Source organism: Staurois parvus, unplaced genomic scaffold, assembly GCF_062004578.1.
Source record: "Staurois parvus isolate SC_StPar_1 unplaced genomic scaffold, SC_StPar_1.0 ptg000735l, whole genome shotgun sequence".
In the NCBI taxonomy this organism is placed as follows: domain Eukaryota; kingdom Metazoa; phylum Chordata; class Amphibia; order Anura; family Ranidae; genus Staurois; species Staurois parvus.
In genome coordinates this window covers 164008-185821 of record NW_028318531.1, presented here as the reverse complement: position 1 = coordinate 185821, position 21814 = coordinate 164008, and the positions used below count along the sequence as shown (strand labels likewise).

The following is a 21814-nucleotide window of genomic DNA, read 5'->3' as shown; positions in this document are numbered from 1 at the left end:
CATGAATAGACTTAAAACAGAGCTTTATTGTGTGAATCTATGTAAAGAAGCTAATTTCTGGATGAAGAAAGTTAGTGGCCAGCAGTATCCATGTGAGCAATCAAGATCTTGAGTGTTCAAACTAATACTGCTGGCCAAAACCTTTCCCGAGGGCGAGTTTTTTCTTAGTCCCATAACACGCTGGCCATTTGTTTTTTGTTTTTTTAGTATTGAAGTTGGACTCATCCTTTGGTCTGGTGGTCCTTCAATTAGTGCATGTTTTTTTTTTTGTTTCTTTTTTGTGCTGGTAACCTACCTTCTGGTGTACCCACTGGAGGGTAGCCTTGTCTGCTGTGAGCAGCCTAACCTGAGCCGGTGAGCTGTCCAAATGTTTTGTCCTCTCTCTGTTTTGTATTAGCTCACATCAAAGTCACAGCGGTTGTTGGATGCTTTTTTCCTCAAGGCAGAGAGTGTCATCACCTTTTAACAAAAGGTTCAAATATTGAGAATGACATTTAAAATTACATTTGCATATGAAAATTATATACCTAGGTTGTACGCTCCGAGGATCAGGCCCTCCTATCCCTCTTGTATTGAACTGTATTGTTGCTGTATTGTCTCCCATTATATTGTAAAGCGCTGAGCAAACTGTTGGTGCTATATAAATCCTGTATAATAATAATAATAATATTGAAGCATATATAACACTGCAGGGCTCTGCCGAAGCTGTACTCCAGTTCAATGTACACAATACACATTTTACATTTGTCATTTTATCTAAGGTCTACTATAAATCATAGAATTTAAACTGTGCTTTGCAGATGACTGACAGGCATGCTTTGCAACATGATATTATACAGAGGTACTATGCATATAGATTAGATTTCAAAGTGTGTTTGTCCTCCTCTGTCGGCCTGCTTGTGTCACATGGTGAATCTTCTTTTCCAGAGAGGGTTTTGATGAGAGTTAAAGACCTGACAGTTGAAAAGGCCGATGAAGTTGTATGGGTTCGTGCCAGGGTCCACACCAGCCGAGCAAAGGGTAAGTCCTGAGCTTCTGAATACATAGTAGAATCCTGTCCTTGGAATGAAGTACAAAAAATAAAAAAAGCTGGGAATGTTCATCCATAGGCAAAATTATTTTAAAAGCCGCCTTCCGCCTGAAGCTGATCTTTAGGTTTTCGGTGGGATCCTGTTGCCTAGGCACTGCCAGCTGCCTGAATGCATTCTCAGGCTTTGGGTTCTGCAAATCAGAAAGGACTTGCTCTCATGTTGCACAGTCTTCACCCCTTGTTCACAGACTTCTGGTCTCCAGGTTTAGTAGTCCTTTGATTGGTACTCCTATCCGTTTATCCTACTGCAGTCACAAAGATATGCATTGAACAGCAAATGCAAACACTCTGAAACTGACCCAAATGGACACCCCAAAGTGATCTTCTTTCTTCCCCAAACTTATAGAAAGCACTGCAAGCTGCCTGAATGCATTCTCAGGCTTTGGGTTCTGCAAAGCAGAAAGGACTTGCTCTCATGTTGCACAGTCTTCACCCCTTGTTCACAGACTTCTGGTCTCCAGGTTTAGTAGTCCTTTGATTGGTACTCCTATCCGTTTATCCTACTGCAGTCACAAAGATAAGCATTGAACAGCAAATGCAAACACTCTGAAACTGACCCAAATGGACACCCCAAAGTGATCTTCTTTCTTCCCCAAACTTATAGAAATGAAATAACGTGCTGTTTAAAAAGTGGTTAAACCATTGAGCTTGGTAATGGCACACTAGATACAGCACATCACTAATGTACAGGTCATTAACAGGGAGAGGAGATGGTGACAGGTGAAGGTTAATGTGCAAGATAAGGGTGGTCAAGGCGTTTATATACAGAACACATAGAGACCGGATGGAGATGAGTTCTGTGATTTCTTCATGAAGGTTGGACTCTCAAACTGGTCATCACAACAAACTGCTGCTCTGACCTGCTCTGTACATTGATCTGAGCTGTCTATTGACAGTTCAGATCACAGTCATTCATGGGTGAGCACTGGATGCTTGTGTGTTTTTGGAGTGAGGTTTATAAATGCCACCCAGAAACATACATTCAATTCCCAGCTGTTTTTTACAATATGGTGATAGGGAGGTGATTAAAGATTTTTTTTTTTTTTTGAGGCTTGTTACTCCCCCATAATGCAAAACAGTATAACAAATACTTGAAGATTTTTATCATTCTCTGCTGTAGTGTTTCTGTTTTCTTAGTAATTCCTGGACCAGGCTGCCCCAGCCTCCATCACTGGGTGTGCTGGCTGCTCTGCAGGCGTGGTACACATTTCCCAAATGTCATGTTATTTTAGTGCAGCAAAATAAACATTCCTTGACTGTACCAGCCCCGGGATCCATTGTCATAGAAAGGGTATAGGCCATTAGTGATTGTCAAGCGTGCTGAGTGACTAAAAACAAACACTGGCATTCAGAGAGTAGGACTGCCATGTTCACTGCAGATTTACTATACGGTGGAAGGATGGAATAGTATCACTATTTATTCGGCTATATCTAAGTGCTATGTCTGCTGTGCTACTCATGCACTGCACAAAAGTATATTGTATGATTGAAAATCTTTATTAATTTTAGCATACTCAGATGCAGAGGGCTGCTCTGTTGCTCATACATATTAGGCAGAGGTAGAGATGGTATAGCATAAGCAGAATACCATGTTTAGGTAGGCCATGTTAAAACAACATGGCTACCATGCTGCTAAAATACCAAACCGCATTAGACAGTAAGATACTGTACCAGCATAGTGGTATTAAAGGTTAGCCTTACCCATGCGGGGCAAAATATAAGGTTAAAAAAACAACAAACAAGTTCCCAGGTCACTTACCAGTCAGCCTGCAACAAACAGAATTACCCTAACAGTTCACATTAAAACAAAGGATTTAGTTTGCAAACATTCGCAAATACATGCGTAAGCTGCTGAGGCCTTGTCATGGCACCCCAGTGTACTGCAGTCCTAGTTTCCAAAGTTGGAGCACATACACTGTACTGCCAAAAGTATTGGGACACCCCTCCAAATCATTGGATTCAGGTTTTCCAATCACCTTCATGGCCACAGGTGTATAAAATCAAGCACCTAGGCATGCAGACTGCTTCTACAAACATTTGTGAAAGAATGGGTCGCTCTCAGGAGCTCAGTGAATTCAAACGTGGTACCGTGATAGGTTGCCACCTGTGCAATAAGTCCATCCCTGAAATTTTCTGGCTACTAAATATTCCACGCTCAACTCTTAGTGGTATTATAACGAGGTGCAGGCAACTGGTAACAACAGCAACTCAGCCACCAAGTGGTAGGCCACATAAAATGACAGAGCGGGGTCAGCGCATGCTGTAGTGCACAGTGCACAGAAGTCGCCAACTGTCTGCAGAGTCAATCGCTAAAGACCTTCAAACTCCTGTGGCCTTAAGATTAGCATACCAACAGTGAGTAGAGAGCTTCATGGAATGGGTTTCCATGGCCGAGCAGCTGCATCACCAAGTGCAATGCACAGCGTTGGATGCAGTGGTGTAAAGCACGCCACCACCAATCACACTTCTCTGCCTGGCAATCTGATAGACGTGTCTGGGTTTGGCGGTTGCCAGGAGAATGGTACTTGCCTGAGTGCATTGTGCCAAGTGTAAAGTTTGGTGGAGGGGGATTATGGCGTGGGATTGATTTTCAGGGGTTGGGCTTGGCCCCTTAGTTACAGTGAAGGGAACTCTTAAGGCGTCAGCATACCAAGACATTTTGGACAATTTCATGCTCCCAACTTTGTGGGAACAATTTGGGGATGGCCCCTTCCTGTTCCAACATGACTGCACACCAGTGCACAAAGCAGCAATGTCCATAAAGACGTGGAGGAACTTTACTGGCCTGCACAGAGTACTGACCTCAATCCAATAGAACATCTTTACGATGAATTAAAAGTGGAGACTGCAAGCCAGGCCTTCTCGTCCGACATCAGTGCCTGACCTCACAAATGCACTTCTGGAAGAATGGTCAAACATTCCCATAGACACCCTCCTAGACCTTGTGGACGGCCTTCCCAGAAGAGTTGAAGCTGTTATAGCTGCAAAGGGTGAGCCAACTTAATATTGAACCCTTTGGACTAAGACTGGGATGCCAATAACGTTCATGTGCATGTAAAGGCAGGCGTCCCAATACGTTTGGCAATATAGTGTATATAATAATGGATAGATTGAGGGCAGGTATGTCTGGAGGGAGCTCACCCCTCCTTAAAGGAATAGGGATGCACTGGACACCCAGCAAAAGCACAATGGCAGCAAAGGTATATAGTGCACACCCTCACCAAAGCATAAGCTTCTCTTAATCCCTCCAGCAGTACATACTCGGCTTTTTTTGCTCTCGTGACTCTCCTTTCAGCCACTTGGACCAGGTAAGTAAAGTCCTGTTGAAGCCCCAAACTGACTTGTAAAATCTTATACAAAGTAATGGACTTCTTCCCAGGCCAATTATATAGCACCAACACTGTCACAGGCTCACTCATATACAGAAGTACAGAGTACTTTAATCTTGGTGGCCAAGCAGATCTGCGGCAGAGCCAAAGAAAGGGTAGGGGAGTGGGAACTGTGTGGCCTATTACTTTGCTCTACATGGAAAAGGAAAGGTTCTCTTTAATTCTGCCATACTGAGCTTGACTGTGCTGCTTATATGCTAGAGTAACTGTTAATGCTACGTCTTTCAGTTGATATGCCACCCTGCCTCTCATAAAGTAGAAACAACTGGATGGTGCATTAGCAGAATATCATGGTTCACTTTATCATACAGTACTTCAAATATAGGTGCTGTCTGGTAGGTTGTCACCCACTGGCTTCTTACATGTCTTGGAGGCTTTATTGGTAAAATCTCAGTGCCCTGATTACTGACAAATTATTACATACCTTTCTTTGAGTTTAGGGTGCGAGCATTCCTTATTTTTAATTAGCCAAAAGATTCAAATTAATAAGCATATTATAATAGCAACAGTGTAACCCCACATTAGAGCCTGCAGCAGGTTTGCTAATCGGGGAAATCAAGTCCACCAAATCCCACCGCTTTCACCTTTTATGCAATGTTAAGGAATGGGAGGGGTGGTGTTTACCGCAATTAGCCATGCCTGTACTGTGCTGGCAGATTTCATTTGTAAACTAGATGTGAACACATGGACATGACATGTCTGTCCTAACAAAAGGGTTAAAGATCCTATGGTTTGGGGGTTATATTGGACAGCCCTGGCCAACAGTTTTGAGAATGACACAAATATTAATTTACCTGCAAGGAAACACATGCAGTCCTAATTGCTTTGCACAAAAAGGGACTCCTAGACAAGGATATTGCTGCTGCTAAGATTGCACCTAAATCAACTATTTATCGGATCATCAAGAACTTCAAGGAGAGAGGTTCAATTGTTGTGAAGAAGGCTTCAGGGTGCCCAAGAAAGTTCAGCAAGGGCGAGGACCGTCTCCTAAAGTTGATTCAGCTGTGGGATCGGGGCACCGCCAGTGCAGAGCTTGCTCAGGAATAGCAGCAGGCAGGTGTGAGTGCATAGAGAGAAAACAGGTGGCGCACACACCTAGTGCATTATCCAAGGTTTATTGTAGGAATGAAATAATAAAAACATACTCACAGACGAAGCATGTATCTAAAAAGCATAGAAAAATTACAATGGCCACAACGGCGGGCAAGGTGTTCTCACTGTCAGTGCGGTCAAATGGCTGACGCGTTTCGGGGACGAATCCCTTTCCTCAGAGCTGATGACCAACCTTTGATGCTGATGTATGGTGTATGGACAGAAAGAGCCTCGCTGTTGATGCCTCGTGGCATCAACAGCGAGGCTCTTTCTGTCCATATGTTTTTATTATTTCATTCCTACAATAAACCTTGGATAATGCACTAGGTGTGTGCGCCACCTGTTTTCTCTCTATCCAGTGGCTGATTTCCCCTTCTGAGAAGGGCTGCACCCCTGGAACATTTCCTTTGGTTGTTGCTGTCCTGGTACCCTTGGCTTCCCTTTTGGCTGTGCATATCCTGAGGCGCTGGAGAGTACATACGATATCAGGTGTGAGTGCATCTACACACACAGTGAGGCGAAGACCTTTGGAGGATGGCCTGGTGTTAAGAATGGCAGCAAAGAAGCCACTTCTCTCCAGGAAACACATCAGGGACGAATTGATATTCGGCAAAAAGTACAGGAATTGGACTGCAGAGGACTGAGGTAAAGTCGTTTTCTCTGATGAATCCCCTTTCTGATTGTTTGGGGCATCCGTAAAAAAACCTTGTCCGGAGAAGTAAAGGTGAGTGCTACCATCAGTCCTGTGTCATGCCAACAGTCAAGCATCCTGACACCATTCATGTGTGGGATTGCTTCTCAGTCAAGGGAGTGGGCTCACACACAATTTTGCACAATTTAAGCTATGAATAAAGAATGGTACAAAAACATCCTTCAAGAGCACCTTCTGCCAACCATCCAAGAACAGTTTTTAATGACAAACAATGCCTTTTCCAGCATGATGATGCAGCTTGTCATAAGGCAAAAGTGATAACTAAGTGGCTTGGGGAACAAAACATCGCAATTTTGGGTCCATGGCCAGGAAACTCCCCAGACCTTAAATGAGAACTTGTGGTCAATCCTCAGGAGGCGGGTGAACAAAAATAAACCCCATAAATTCTGACAAACTCCAAACATTGATTATGCAATAGGCTGTCAGCAGTCAGGATGTGGCCCAGAAATTGATTGACAGCATGTCAGGGCGAATTGCAAAGGTTTTCAAAAAAGAAGGAACAACACTCCAAATATTGACACTGCATAAACGTAATGCAATTGTCAATAAAAACATTTGACACTTAAGAAATCCTGGTAATTATACTTCATTATACAATAGTAACAACGGACAAAAAGATCTAAAAACACTGAAGTAGCAGACTTTGTGAAAATTATTATTTGCGTCAATCTCATTTTTGGTCAGGGCTGTATGTTAATGCACCGGAGAGGAAATACATTTATTTCAATCACTTGTGTGATGCAGTGTATGCCAGCGCCGGTGTAGAAAAAATCAAATGCATGTAAGTTGTGTTATGTTTTAGGGGTAAAAATGGACTTTAGGACCACTTTAACATTTAAAGCGCAAACTGACAACGCATATGTCTGAATAAGCCCTAAAGCAAGCCAAATGTCAATCCTTTTCCAAAACAGCAACAATAGTCGATTTTGTATTTGTTTGCATTTTTCTGTGTTTGTTGTGTTAGCACGATCAACAAGTGCACAATGCACCTGTACGGTTTCCTCTCTACAGGAAAGCAGTGTTTTCTGGTCCTGCGTCAGCAGCAGTTCAACGTCCAGGCTCTGGTGGCTGTGGGAGACCGGGCGAGCAAGCAGATGGTTAAGTTCGCTGCCAAGTAAGTAAGCAATTATATCCTGTTGTCACATGAAACAATGGTGGGAACCCAGTCTCTAAGGGCTGGGACCATTTTTCACACATTCTCATCAATGCTTCGTTTGTTTAAGATGGAGAAGAAAGCAGAGTTAGGTTGGGGGGGGGGGTTAGCTCTGCACTTATTTAAAATTGTCACTTCACTATTGCTCTTAATACATTGCACTCACAATGAATCCATGACCCGAAATCTATTGGAATCCGCTGAAGCAGCAGTCCATCCTGCCATTGGCCACGTTGCTTTCAGATCACATAACAAAAGCTTTGGCAAGACTGGCAGGATTGAGGGCCCGGAGGGTTTTGTGTGTATGCAGATAGGATAGGTTTCTGTAACTCGCCTGGAATTTGGAGGATATTCAGTGTAAGAGAGCTCAGAGCGCAGAGGATGAGGTCTTCAGCTTAACAGATAAAAAGAATTAGAAAACAAGTAAATTCAAGAAAGAAAAGACTTGAACAAGGTTTCTCTGTGTTATGAGCATTTTCTTTCAGATGCGGTGTCAGCTACAGTACAACGATGAATACATACTTTTCAGGGTGGATTTTGATTTTAATCAAACTAAATTAAATCACGATTTAAATCACTAGTCAGTAAGGCTTGATTTAAATCCTAGTTTTCTACATAAAGACTAATTCTTGCTGGTATAACTTTAATATGCAAGTAGATGAAGATTTTTAGAATAACAACTTTTCATATTAGTTTTTTTATCCCCAGTTTAATAGGTTAATCATTCATATTTGGACAACTTTTCTGTTGTACTTAGGAAGGAGAAAAATAATCATTACCTTAATAATAACAATTTAAATAGATTTATTCAACTGAAACAATAACATTCCAGCATATGTGATTTGCTTAAACATCCATGTTTGGTAACTAATTTGGCAAAACAAAATATATATATTTTAAGAAACTTAGACTGTCAGCCCCTTCCTCCTCACACTTAGTTTCACTTTCTTCTTGTGCAGATCTATTCCACTCCAAACAATCAGAAAATTATTGTTTCTATTCTATTCACTGAACTTCTTGAAACTTAGCAGTGAAGGGGTTGATTCTGTATTCAGAGGTTTGTAGAAGTTAGGATGAAGGTCTTTTTCTTAACTCTGTTCATGTTATAACATTTTTGCTGTGAAGAAGAGGCATGTGATCTCCGCTGAGTCAAATTCAGTTTTGAGAACTGCAAAAGTAAACCAACATCTGTGATAATATCTTGTAGGCAGAGAAACTGCCCAATAATCTTACAGAAACCTCTGGAAGAGCATGACATTGTGAATGGATTCATGGAATTTATTTACCAAAACAATTACACATATACAGCCTTATTCTACATAATTAAAAAACTAATCTTTATTTTATGATGGAATAACCTTTGGATGGTAATATATTTTCCTCAAAAAGCATTTTTTTTAAAAACATCCGATTTAAATTAAAAAAATCTGATTTTTTTTAAAAAAAAATTTTTAAAAATCATTGATTTTTATACACCCTGATACTTTTTAACGCCTAGTTCCAGCTAAAACTTTATTTTATTCTGAATAAAGTAAGGAAGGGTTAGAATTACCTACAGGTTTTTTTTTACCCGTCTGTAACTGAATTCAGGATTTTTCTGCTCATTTCCTGCCACTGTGACACAGTTGTCATTGAGACAAGACACACCAAGATCAACTAAAACTTGACAGAGGATCTGAACTTTCTGCACTTTGTTAAATAAAAGGGATTATTTTTGCATTCTGTGTTTCCTTTGGAGAGATATCCACTGACTTAAAATCCCTGTGACAGTCTCTACCAAGTGGAGACACAGCAATATCTAAACCTGACAGAGGTTTCTATATTTTGCCTTACCATCCAAAGCTGAAGAAATTTAGCTTGAATTTAAGCTACAAATTGTCATTAATTTGACTTTGCATCTTCTTCTCCATGGGCCTATAACAAATACCCAATATCGTGGTGCCTACTTATCCCAAATATAGTGACTAAGATCTCCAAACAACCAAATGATTCCAATTTCAATAATAGCAGCTGCCCCTAGTAAATGTGTACACACTAATTAAATCCAGAAAGTGATATGTAGAAAGACGCTTGCTCAACATATGATTATAAACAAATTATCAAATAAAGTCCAATAAAGTGCATTTCCCAACATCATAAAGAACAAATGAAAGTATTTTTAGGAGGATGCTGCCAGTATTCCAAACCAATCTTCTTCACCACTGGTGTTAGATAATTAAATTCCACACTCACCAGAAGGTTTTGACCACCTGTTAGGATGGTCAAACATTGCTAGGTCCTCCAAGCATGTTCTCTCGTGATGTGAATCTTCAGACTCCTCTTCATTCAATAATATCTTTCCAATGGGCTCAATAAAACAACAAATATCCATGAAAAAGCATCTTAAGTGCAGTATTTATTAAGAACCATGGTTCCAGATAAAATATACCAAAAATTCCACTCATATGGTAGGATACCTATAATCCCGGCACCAGTTAATACAGCCTGTGTGTGTATAGATGTCACCTCATCTCCTACACTAGCTGGTATGTGTTACAAGCCTCGAACTTACAGGCCAGACGTGACGTCATATGGGACTCAGAAGTGACTGTCCACACTTCTACGTACATTTCACCTGGCACACCGTCAGGAAGTGACGAGCTGTCATTTCCGAGAGTTATTTATAGGGGCAAGATCGTTTTGATTGGGTGGCTACACCAATATGGTGACCGCTAGAAAAGCCATTTATATACTATGGGTGACTAATTTAACTGGCTGTATGCACTGCTGCAGTTCACAAAAGCAAGATGTAACCCAAAATATAAAAATAAATAAATTTAAAACAAATATAATGTATACATAAAAAGCACACAAAAAAATTTGGAGATACAGCTAAGAGAGATCCCCAGTTCACATGATCATTTATATATTTTGATCGTGTGAAAGCATATGAATTCCTATGTTTCACAATTGGCCCTCCAGATCGAGGCTTGGAACACGCGCCAACTAGTGTAGGATATGCGGTGACATCTACACACACAGAGGCTGTAATAACTGGTGCCGGGATTAAAGGCACCCTACCATGTGAGTGGAATTTTAATATATTTTATCTGGAACCATGGTTCTTAATAAACACTGCACTTAGATGCTTTTTCATGGATATTTATTGTTTTATTGAACCCATTTTAAAGATATTGAAAGAAGGGGAGTCTGGAGATCCACCTCACTACAGAACATGCTTGGGGGACCTAGCGCTGTTTGACCATCCTAACAGGGTCAAAACCTTCTGGTGAGTTTGGAATTTAATTATCTAGCACCAGTGGTGAAGAAGATTGGGTTGGAATACAGGCATGATCCAGCATCCTTCTGAAAAGACTTTTATTTGTTCTTTTCAATGTTGGTAAATGTACTTTATTGGACTTTTTTTTTATTCTTTGTTTATAATCATATGTTGAGTAAGCGCCTTTCTACATATCACTTTCTCCATGGGTAGGGCAGAAGACCTGATATTTCTCAGCTCCAGTTAACTTACAGATCTCCTTCTAGTCCTCCCCAGCCTGTGACTGGATAGTAAAAGGAGAAGCAGCACAGTGATGAGCTCATCCCTCTGCTCCTTGTACTACAGTACAATCAATTTGGATCCTTGTGCTGCTTTTCCCTACCCCAGTCTGAGTTCTGACATACAAGGGATTGCAAAAGGCTAATGCCAGAATTAAATTCAATTACTTGCCCTACTTTGCATTTTCTGAATGAATGCAAAGCGCTCTTGGATTCAACAAGGTGGAGAGTGTGACGTTGCCTCCCCCTCCTCTCACCTCATCCAATCAGGGAATGCTTTGCATTAATTTAGGAAACGCAGAGCATTCTGTCAACTACACCTGTGCCAAGCTGCTGACCTCCTGTGTTCAGAAAGCAGCAGGCCAGGAGCTCAGCACTAGACCCAGAAGGAAGTGGAGATCACTGGATTAGTGGTGTCTACTCGAGTGATTTCCAGCTTCCAGGAGCATTGGCCAGGTATGTACATATAATATATTATTATTATTATACAGTATTTATATAGCGCCAAAGGGTATGCTCAGCGCTGTACAGTAGCAAGGGGGACAGAACATGAGACAAGACAGTAACAATACAATACACGAGGGGTTTGAGGGCCCTGCTCTTTTGAGCTTATAATCTAGGAGGGAGGGGAAGGTGGTACAGGAGGAGATGGCTGTGGGGGATGGAGTGGTGGGAGGAGTGGAGGAGGTTAGTTGTTAGGTGAGGTTGGGGTAGGCATCCCTGAAGAGGAGGGTTTTCAGAGTGCGCCTGAAGATGAGGAGGGTAGGCGACAGTCTGATGGATTGGGGTAAGGAGTTCCAGAGTCCTGGAGAAATCCTGCAATCGGGCGTGGGAGGAGGAGACCAGGGATCTAGAGAGTAGGAGGTCCTGTGAGGAGCGGAGGGCACGGGTAGGGTAGTATTTGGGTATCAGGTCAGTTATGTAGTTTGGGGCGGCATTGTGAATATATATATTATATATGTATAAAATATCCATACCTAGAATTCCTGTTGAATAACTACTTGGATTTTATTTATTTTTTACTATACAAAGAAAAAAAAGACCAAAGGTTTGGGACCTTCTGCAATCTTCCTGCTGTGTATACAAAACATTAATCAGTCCTCTTCCTCCCCTTTCTTTGTGAATGGGCAAAATGTTTGTAACCACTGTAAAGCTGGCCATACATTATACAATATTCTTGTTCAGTTTCCTTTAGATTTACTTTCAACTATGTAGTCCAAGGGCCTGCCTGATTACATACAAATTGTTATTGTTTAGGTTTGACCTTATATTATATGGTTTTGGTAAATCTAAAGGAAAATTTTATAATGTATGGTCAGCCTAAGTGTTTTGCACTTGTGATCTCAGTGATCACAAAGTGCAGAGCAATCCTGTATGTTGTGACTGTAACCTGACCTGTCCAGTGACAGCTCAGTTGCAGCCATTCATGGGTATGTTTTCTGTGGTGCCATTTATAAATAAAAAATCCACCTCTCAGCTGGTTTTTGTTTGTTTTTTCACTATACAGCAGAATTGAGGTGTTTAAAGTGATCTGAAGGTTCATTTAAAAAAACAAAACAAACATGTGATACTTCCCTTCTCTCTGCAATAGTTTTTGAACAGAGTAGCCATGAACCTTCTCTTCTCGGGTTCCTTGCCTGCACTCCAGGCCTCTCCTCCCTGCTGAGTGCCCCCAGAGCAATTCACACTGGAAGCACTCATGCAAGTTCGCTCCTGAGCTGCCTCTGTGTGTCTATAGCACGTCTCCTCCACCCCCAATGGCTGTGATTGACAATGGCTTCCGCTGCTGTGTCTCAGCCAATGAGGAAGCAGAGACCTGGGAGAGCCGCTCTTCTGCACATTGCTGGATTAAGGTCGGGCTCAGTTACATATTAGAGGTGCTGAGGGGGGAGCTGCACACTGAAGGTTTTTTTTGCCTTCATGCATTGAAAGCATGAAGGTAAAAAACTTCAGCCTTTAGAACCACTTTAAGGAGAGTGGCTGTAGATTTTAAAGTATTTTGATTTAATTCTGCATACGTTTGGTTGTCATGTTCTTTCCTGATTGCTTGCCCTGGGTAAAAACTTACAGAACACGTCCAAGTGAGCAGTATACAAACTAGTAAAATGCAACTGTGAAGTACAGAATGTTTTGTTGGCTACAAATTTCTGAACTTGATAACCGTTGACCTAACTGGGGAAAGTGGCCACAGAGTTGTGAAAGGTCATTATCTTCATGTTCTCACACAGTCTGCAATAGGACTTCATAGTTTTCCTAATCTTTGTGGTCACACAATATAATGTGATGTACTGCCAGAAAAGGTGCTCCGCCTGGTTAGCCACCTTTTTGTCTTGTCATGCGATCTTTCAAAACGTCTTCCTTTTTTGCAATAAAACCAAGACATGTTCACTGATTGGTCACACTGCTGACACTCTTTGCATCATTGTTTTACTACTTTTCACATGTGCATTACAACCTTGAAAGTTTGCAAAAGATCCTGCAAACCGTATATTTAGGGCTCATTTTCACAGGCACTTTTGCCCGTACAGTGTGAATGGGCGCCTTGTTGACGCGTCTGGAGCTGTGTGCAGACAGGCTTTGTTCATCTATAGAGATGCAGCGGCTGTACGAACACAGCCATTTGTCCAAATGTGACAAGTGTGCAAGGGCAGGTGAGCAGCCCTGAACATACACTGTCTGCAAGGACAAATATGCATGTGTTATAGAGATGTACAGTACTTAAAAGTTCGGGTTTCTAAAAAAAAATAATTATACTCAACTAGGTGGATGCAGCATCAATCCGATGCTGCTTCTGTCCCCTGCCGTGTCTAAGACAGAACTGAGCAAACACCGTTGATCACTTACTGAAACACCGGGCTGTGGGGGGGTCAGGAGCGGCTGGCTCTGTCTCTCAGTGGCTCACTGATAGGCTGAGCCAACTGCCGGCCATGCATTTGGGTGGATCCTGACGAGTGCTGTGGAGGCACTCATGCAGGTTCGATCCCGAGCTGCACTGTGTGCATTTATTGACGCACACATTGCAGCTTAGCTCTGCCCCTGCTTTCTGCTCACATTTGATTGACAGCAGCAGGAGCCAATGACTCCCACCGCTGCTAAGTCTCCTGTGAGAGAGGGGAGAGCAGCGCTGCTGCAGACAGGCAAAGCACTGGCTCAAGATTGGGCTCAGGTAAGTATTTTAATGGGGGGGCTAAGGGACAGCTGACATTGCATTACGGTAAAATACCTTTGACCTTTACAACCACGTTAATATGTTTTTTTTTTTATTTTTTTTATTTTGCACATTCACCCACTGTACAGTACAATGCATTAGTTTTTCTGCACACACAATAGGGACGGGGGAAGGATTTTTGTAGTCCATATCAGGAGAGCAGTATAGAGTGACAAAGTTGCTTTTCCACAGAAACAATGCAGGAAGGGAGAGTTGTCATCCTAAGACAGGAAGTGAGTTAGTGGCAGGATCACCAGGTGGAAGTAAAGGAAAATGTCTGTGAATGAAATGAAAACTAATGCCGCCTTCATATCTAAGTACTGCTAATCTGCAATATGTTATATTTTTGTTCTTGGGTTAGGTGCCTTTGTGGTCCTGTTAAGTCATCCTAGGACTAGGAACCATTGACAATGCCGGGATTTTCTAAATAATAACTGGGTGTGCAGTAGCCTGAAAATATTACAGCAGCTTACAGACACTGGCAGCAGTCATCATCATGTGATGACCCAGACAGTAAATGGTTGTCACGCTGCACATCATTTTAAATGGGTTAATATTTGTCCTTATATGTTTTGCTTGGTCTGCAAACACGTCACTTGTCTGAGTAGGGGAAAAAAAAATGAGCTCCCTGTCCTCTGTGCATCTGAAGTTTTCTTCAGTCGTCACAGCTAAGACAATTACATTTAATTGTATATTTATTAGCTCTGTTGGAGTGGCAGAGGCGTAAAAATCTGATTTGAAAGGGTAATTAATCTAGCTTGTCTTACAGCATGATCTTCCAATAAAATGTAAACAGCTGGGATTTCCCAACCTCAGCTCTGATTGTGTGATTTCCCCAACAATTTATTGAAATATGTTTTTTCTTGCCTGAAGGCAGCAGATGGGCCAGCAATGAAAAGGTAATGTTGGAGGGCGGTCCATTGTTGATAGACCGTTTGTAGTTAACGACAAAAAAAGAAAACATAGCTAATATATCTCTGCAATACATGCAAACATTTCCATGTTTTGTTAAAACCACTGAGTACAGAAAAATACCCATTCATCTGCCAGAAGTCCAGTGAGCACCTAACTTGCTGCGCACTCTGCCTCTGCTGCACTAAAATCCCAAGTAATTCTTTTAAGGCAGCACAGTGGATAAATGGTTAGCACTTCCGCCTGGCAGTACTAGGGTTGTTGGTTTGAATCCCAGCCACTGCACCTCCAGCCTGGAGTTTGCATGTTCTCCCTGTGCCTGCGTGAGTTTCCTCCCACACTCCAAAGATATGCTGGTAGGTTAATTGGCTCCTGTCTAAATTGGCCCTTGTATATGTATGTATGAATGTGAGTTAGGGACCTTAGATTGTACACCCCTTGACGGTTAGGGACTGATGTGAATGTACAATATATATGTAAAGTGCTGCGTAAATTGACGGCGCTATAGAAGTACCTAAAATAAATAATTATGTAGACCCAGATCTCTGGAAACGGAACAGCTCCCCCACCTATGTTTTGTAGATGAGAAAGTGATGGAGGTGTTCTGTGGTTCTAACCTGCTTCCTGTATTGTGGTTACAGCACTGCTTGTCTACAGATACAGAATGGTGAGTGAGCGTTGTCAGCTTAGGACAGGAAATGTATTAATGGCCGGATCATCAGTTTAAAATAAAGGAAGAAAGCCTGAAAACAGAAGACTAATGCAGCCATCACATCCAATCACTGCAAGCTGCAATTATAGGATTTTTAGTTTACTTGTAACATCCTTTTCTTGTAGTACATCTTGAGACCCAGAGGGAGTGATTTACTAAAACTGGAGCACACAGAATCTTGTGCACTTTTGCATAGTAACCGATCAGCTTCTAACTTCAGCTTGTTCAATTAAGCTTTGACAAAACCTGGAAGCTGATTGGCTACTATGCAAAGAGGCACCAGGTTCTGTGTGCGCCAGTTTTAGTAAATCTCCCGCATTGTGGCTTTGAATCCGTACAGTGAAGCTGCTACTCATCGACGCATATGTGCGGAGCGTGGGTGTTGCATATGCGTTCATGGGCAACAAATGTCTCTGTACTGAAAGTGTGCTCCCAGCACAGTGACTGAGCTTTCAAAGACAGCTCTCAATCTCCACTAAGGATCGGGAGCCAGCGGGACCGGATGTCAATCATGCCACCACTGTTACAGCCAGTCGCAGTGATCATGTAATTGGCTAGTCCTTCCTGCCCCCCAAATTAGAGGGATGCTGGGTGGGAAAGGGTTAGAGAGGTTTGTTTTGTGCCTTGTACAATTTTTTCCAAATGGAAACCACATTCACAGTTAGAATTGTGTTCAAGAAAAATTTTCCATCATGCTCCTTCAAATGTTCTTTTCAGTATGATTGAAAACAAACAAACATCCATCTGACCCCAGTAAACCATAGAAAATCAAACTAATGTTCCAAGAAATGTGTATGACCAGCTTACAATGCAACTGTTAAGCTGGCCATAGATGCATCAAAATTCAGTTGGTTGAGCACTTGTAGCCAGTGAAGTTGTCTCCACCAATCAGAATACAATGGCACAGTGGGGGGGATTTTAACACCAACACCACTTGTGTTGGCATGGCAATATGTCATTTTTTTTTTTTTTTTTATTCATCCCTCTGGCTGAACAAAGAGAAAAAAAAACTTGCAGCTTATACTGGGCTTTACGCTTTCACTGTGTCTCTTGAAGCTGAACTTTGATTGACAGCTCCAGCTCTTGTTTAGCTTGAGGGTCCTACTCCCCTATTCACTGTAATTGAGCCTCTACTCTTCAGTTCTTGACCAGCTCATTACAATGACTCTACCCTGAGGGGCCACCCATAGAACTCATCCCTCTTCAATTAGCCATCAAAGGTGTATCTTCCTTTCACTCACACAGATGTAATTTGTATTTTGTTCCGAGCTAATTACTGCTAGCGGAAATTCTGCTTTCCAACCAGTGATATTGATTAGCACTAAGAAGTGACGAGAAGGTGATAAGACGTCCAGTGATACTGCAAAAGAAAAAAAGCTGCACTAACCTGTGCTAAAACTATGCCATTGTGCTGTGCAAAAAACACAAATAATACATATAAATTCTGTTCATAAAAACATATAAATATCTCCAAACAAGTTGCTAGTCCACACCAAAAATTGAACAAAATGTCCAATAAAAATGTAAATGCCTTCATTATCATCAAAGTGCAGTGAGTCCACAAAAAGTGCTTCTGCAAAATCTTGCAGCTTCTTTTTCTAGTGCAAAGTACTTGTTCTTTATGTCCAACACAGTTGTGTTCCAATATCCACCATAACCACACCACTGGTGCTCCCACTTAGAAATGCACTCACCAGCCATAGAGGGATCGAATCTCAGCCAGTTCAGCAGGGACCACCTGAGATTCGATCCATCTGTGGGCAGGCTGATTGCACTGCAGTTGATCTGTCAATCAACTTCAGTACAACCAGCCTGTCGGATTTTTTGTATGCGATTACTGCCGGCGGTTGTAGCTGCTAGCAGTGATCATTGTGTTCTGCGAGCCAGGAAGGCTCCCTGCTGGCAGAATACAATAGCTCTGTGGGTGGCATTCCCCTATCAACACTGACTGTGTTGATGGGGGAATCGAGTGGTTTTCTGTCCTTCCACCCGTGTTGGAAGGAAAACAATCGTATCATCTATGGCCTGCTTTAGAAGGTTCACAAGATGCACTTAAAGCGGAATTAATCTCAAATTTTTTTAAAAACTGCTGACATCCATATGTCAGAATGCATTTAAGCGCTGTTCCTTGCTGTGATGAAATGACTCCAGTACAGGGAATGATGCCATTGTGGCCTGGCCATTAAATCGGTTGAACAGAGTGAACCTGGAAGGGCTGTGAGTTATTGATGCACACAGTATAGGAAGGCACAGCTTTAGTCCATTAATGCAAGGGTGGCTCCATAGGATGCTGCAAGAGAAAGGAGCCACCCTGAAACCGGAAACCTGGAAAAGCAGTCATGGCATACACATTTTAAAATTCTAAATACGGTGTGATTACATTTTTTTTTTTTTTTTAAAGGAATAGGTGCCTCCATTAATAAAAGCAGTACTATTTATTTATTTATTTCAGGTACTTATATAATTTATGCAGCGCTTTACATATACAGTTGCAAGAAAGTATGTTTACATGTTATGTGCAATTAAACCATGGCAACATCTGATGTTTGTGTAGTATTATGTTCAGCAGACTGTGTTCTTCTATTGTTGTGACTTAGATGACGTTCAGAGCACATTTTATGCCCAGTTCATGCAAAACGCCACGTAATCCCAAGGGGTTCACATACTTTTTCTTGCAACTGTATATTGTACATTCACATCAGTCCCTAACCCTCAAGGGGTGTACAATCTAAAGTCCCTAACTTACATTCATACATATACACACTAGGAGCCAATTAACCTACCAGCATGTCTTTGGAGTGTGGGAGGAAACCGGAGTACCCGGAGGAAACCCACGCAGTCACAGGGAGAACATGCAAACTCCAGGCAGGTGGTGCCGTGTTTAGGATTCGAACCAGCGACCCCAGTACTGCCAGGCAGAAGTGCTAACCATTTAGCCACTGTGCTGCCCACTAGTTGCAGTTAATACAAAAACAGTCGGCACAAAGGAAAATCAGCCTCTCTGCTAAAACTGATAATATATAAAGTTGATAATTCTAATGATGTTAAATAGTCCCATCAAGTTCAATCAAGGCAGGATAAAGACATGAGACAGGAGAGCGCCTCTAAGTGCAGAATAAGAGGACACTTTTATTAAAACCATAAAAGGCCACTCACACATAAAAAGACAGCCTGATCTGTACAATGCCAGGACAGTAGTATAGATATCCACACAGGAAACCCCAAGGTCTGCTGTAAGTTCCTATCGTGGAGGACGAAATCGGCTAAAACCATCCAGATGGTAGTAGGATGCAGCGTATGTGGAGTGATGTCACCAGAGGAAGGAGAGCTATATGTGTTCATGTGAGTAGCCATTTTTGGGTTTAATAAAAAGTGTAATTTTGGTCCACACATAGAGGCGTTGTCCTTCTCTTGTCACTCATTGCAGTTGTCCCACACAGTTCCATAATGTAAAAAAATATAAATGGGGTATGTAGCACTAGAGAGTATATAAATCAATAAAAAAAATGTATCACCATACATAATAAGTTAATACATAACACTTCTATTATAGAGGTATAAGGTCAAATAGACGTAAAATGTTCATATAGTATATCAGGAGAGGTATTGGATGTAATCCCAATGTGCTTCAAATCCAACTTGATAAAATGGAAAAAGATATAGTGTGGTTATGCGCTTACCACATAGACATACAATTTGGGCATTGTATGTAAATCATCATAAGCTGGACATCAAGGTCTGGTCACCATAGTTGACACTCAGGGATGATGGTACACACAGTCTCGAGGGTCCCCTCAGACTCACCAGCAGGTCCAACGTTGTCCAGGTATCTAATGGCCCTTCACTCCAGAACACCACCTTGCAAAGCTCGTCATAAACGAGCCAGGAGGCAAGAAGGTACCAATAGTGAAGTACGTTTATTCAAAGTAGTGCAAAACAAACAAAAGGAAGGAACTCACATAAGTATAAAAACATCCAGGTCTGATTCCCAGGCTACCTGGTGGCTAGTGGTTCCCTGGTGGTAAAAGGCGTCAATTGGGTGGATCCCCTAATGTATTTTGGTGCAGTTTGATTTTCCTGGTGTACAGGAATATTGATCTGTATTTACAGTTGGCAGGTATATGATACTCAGGTTTTAATATCATCTGCATCCAGATACGCAGAATGATCACAGTGAGGCTTTGGCTTCAGTGTCCACAAATATAAACACGGTGACAATGCTTTTTCTGGCATTGTATAGTTTTCTTCCATTTCCTCAGTTTCTTTATGAGGAAGAGCCAGTAATAGATGTTTAGTCTCCAGACACTTACAGAGGTCTATGTTTAGGAAAGCAGATGTCACATTTATTTAGACATGAAAATGAGTGAGTCACCAAAACAAAGTTTTATACTAGTTTGAATGGATACACGTGATGTCACAGTCTGAGCCAAACGCAACAACTGACCCCTGAGTCCATGAAAAAAGTCATAGTAAGGAATGTTTTTTTTTCACATTATATAATTGTAACCAAAATTATCAATAAACTTCCACTGTTTCCAAAAGAATCCACATTTACTTTTGATCAGTTTCAACTTTTTTTTAATGGTAAACAACGACCACCATTCTTTATTCTATAGTCCATAGAGCAGGGGTAGGCAATCTGAGAGCCGCAGGACTCCAAGTTCCATCATGCCTCTGCAAGTCATAGCTGTAACTGTTTGTTTTGTAATCTTTGCAATGCCTCATGGGAAATGTAGTTCCACAACAGCTAGAGAGCCGCAGGTTGCCTACCCCTGCCATAGAGCAAATACTTTGCTTTATGACTTGAAGCGGACCATCCTGGAATTCTTCAATATAAACTGCGGGGTTTTTTTGCCTTTTTTTTCCAGGCCTCACCACCATTCTTGCCTAGATGAGAATGATGTATCCCTTCTTCCACAGCCTCTTGGGATATCCCCATCACATATCCGAGGAGGCTGCAGGAGTAGGAACACACATCGGCCATGGGCAGAGTTGGTGCACACCATTGTAGGCCAATTGCCTGAACCTGGAATAGGCAGCTGGTTCATGATCACTGGAGAGGATCAAGATTACTGCAGGACCCTGCCTGTAACACCTGAACAGTGAAACGCAGCAGGACAATACTGGATCCACCGGTTGGGTAAGTGTGTGAAGTATTAATAACCAAAATAATCTTGTGTACTCAGTGATGATAGAAAAAACCTGCAAGCATAAAATTGGGAACACCAAAAATAATACAATCAAAATGCTGCGCTATTGTGAATTCAAAAAAGCAAGTGAAATCATAAATTCTGTTAAATCAGTCCAAACATATATCACATGATATGCAAAAACACATCAGTATTAAAGCCAAAATCAATGTGTATATAATATTAAAAAATGTGATCCACAAGACATTGTATACTAACACCACAATCTGAATATCCTAGTTACTGTATTTCAACAATTGTGAACACACAAACTAGTAATCAGATAATAAATTGTGCACAAGTATTCCTCAGATCTTCCATCATCAAATCACTCTTGTGTTATGAGAGAGGCCACAGGAGGTGATAATGAATGAGCATGGACAATTACCTCAAAGGGACTTCAACCCTCAATCGTTCTGACCTGAAGTCAGACACCTTATCCATTAGGCCACGCGGTTTGCCACTCAATATTGATTTGATGATGGAAGATCACAGTTATACTTGTGGACAATGTATTATTTGTTTACTAGTTGGTGTGTTCACAATTGTGTATATCACTGGAATATTCAGATTGTGGTATCAGTACACAGAGTTATGTGGATCATGTGGTTTCTTTTTATATTATATACACATTGATTTTGGCCTGGAGGCAAGGAGGGGCCCAAACTATATTTCTTAACTTCAGTGGGCAAAAGTCAGGTCACAAACCTGGCTTTGATAGGAAAAGGGCAACACCATGATATATATTGGCTAATACATAAATTAATTGTGCAAATCAGTGGATTGCAGATATTTGCAAAGCCAGCGTGTTTCGGGCACA

At 41.5% G+C, this 21814-nt stretch overlaps 1 protein-coding gene across 1 annotated transcript in view; it reads left to right on the top strand.

The window, feature by feature from the left end:
- Positions 1–21814, top strand: part of DARS1 (aspartyl-tRNA synthetase 1) — a 181025-nt gene that overhangs the window by 86722 nt on the left and 72489 nt on the right. The window contains exons 5-6 of the mRNA XM_089654055.1: positions 928–1020; positions 7295–7397. Of these exons, the coding sequence (XP_089510181.1) occupies positions 928–1020; positions 7295–7397 (196 nt within the window). The remainder of the gene's footprint in view (positions 1–927; positions 1021–7294; positions 7398–21814) is intronic.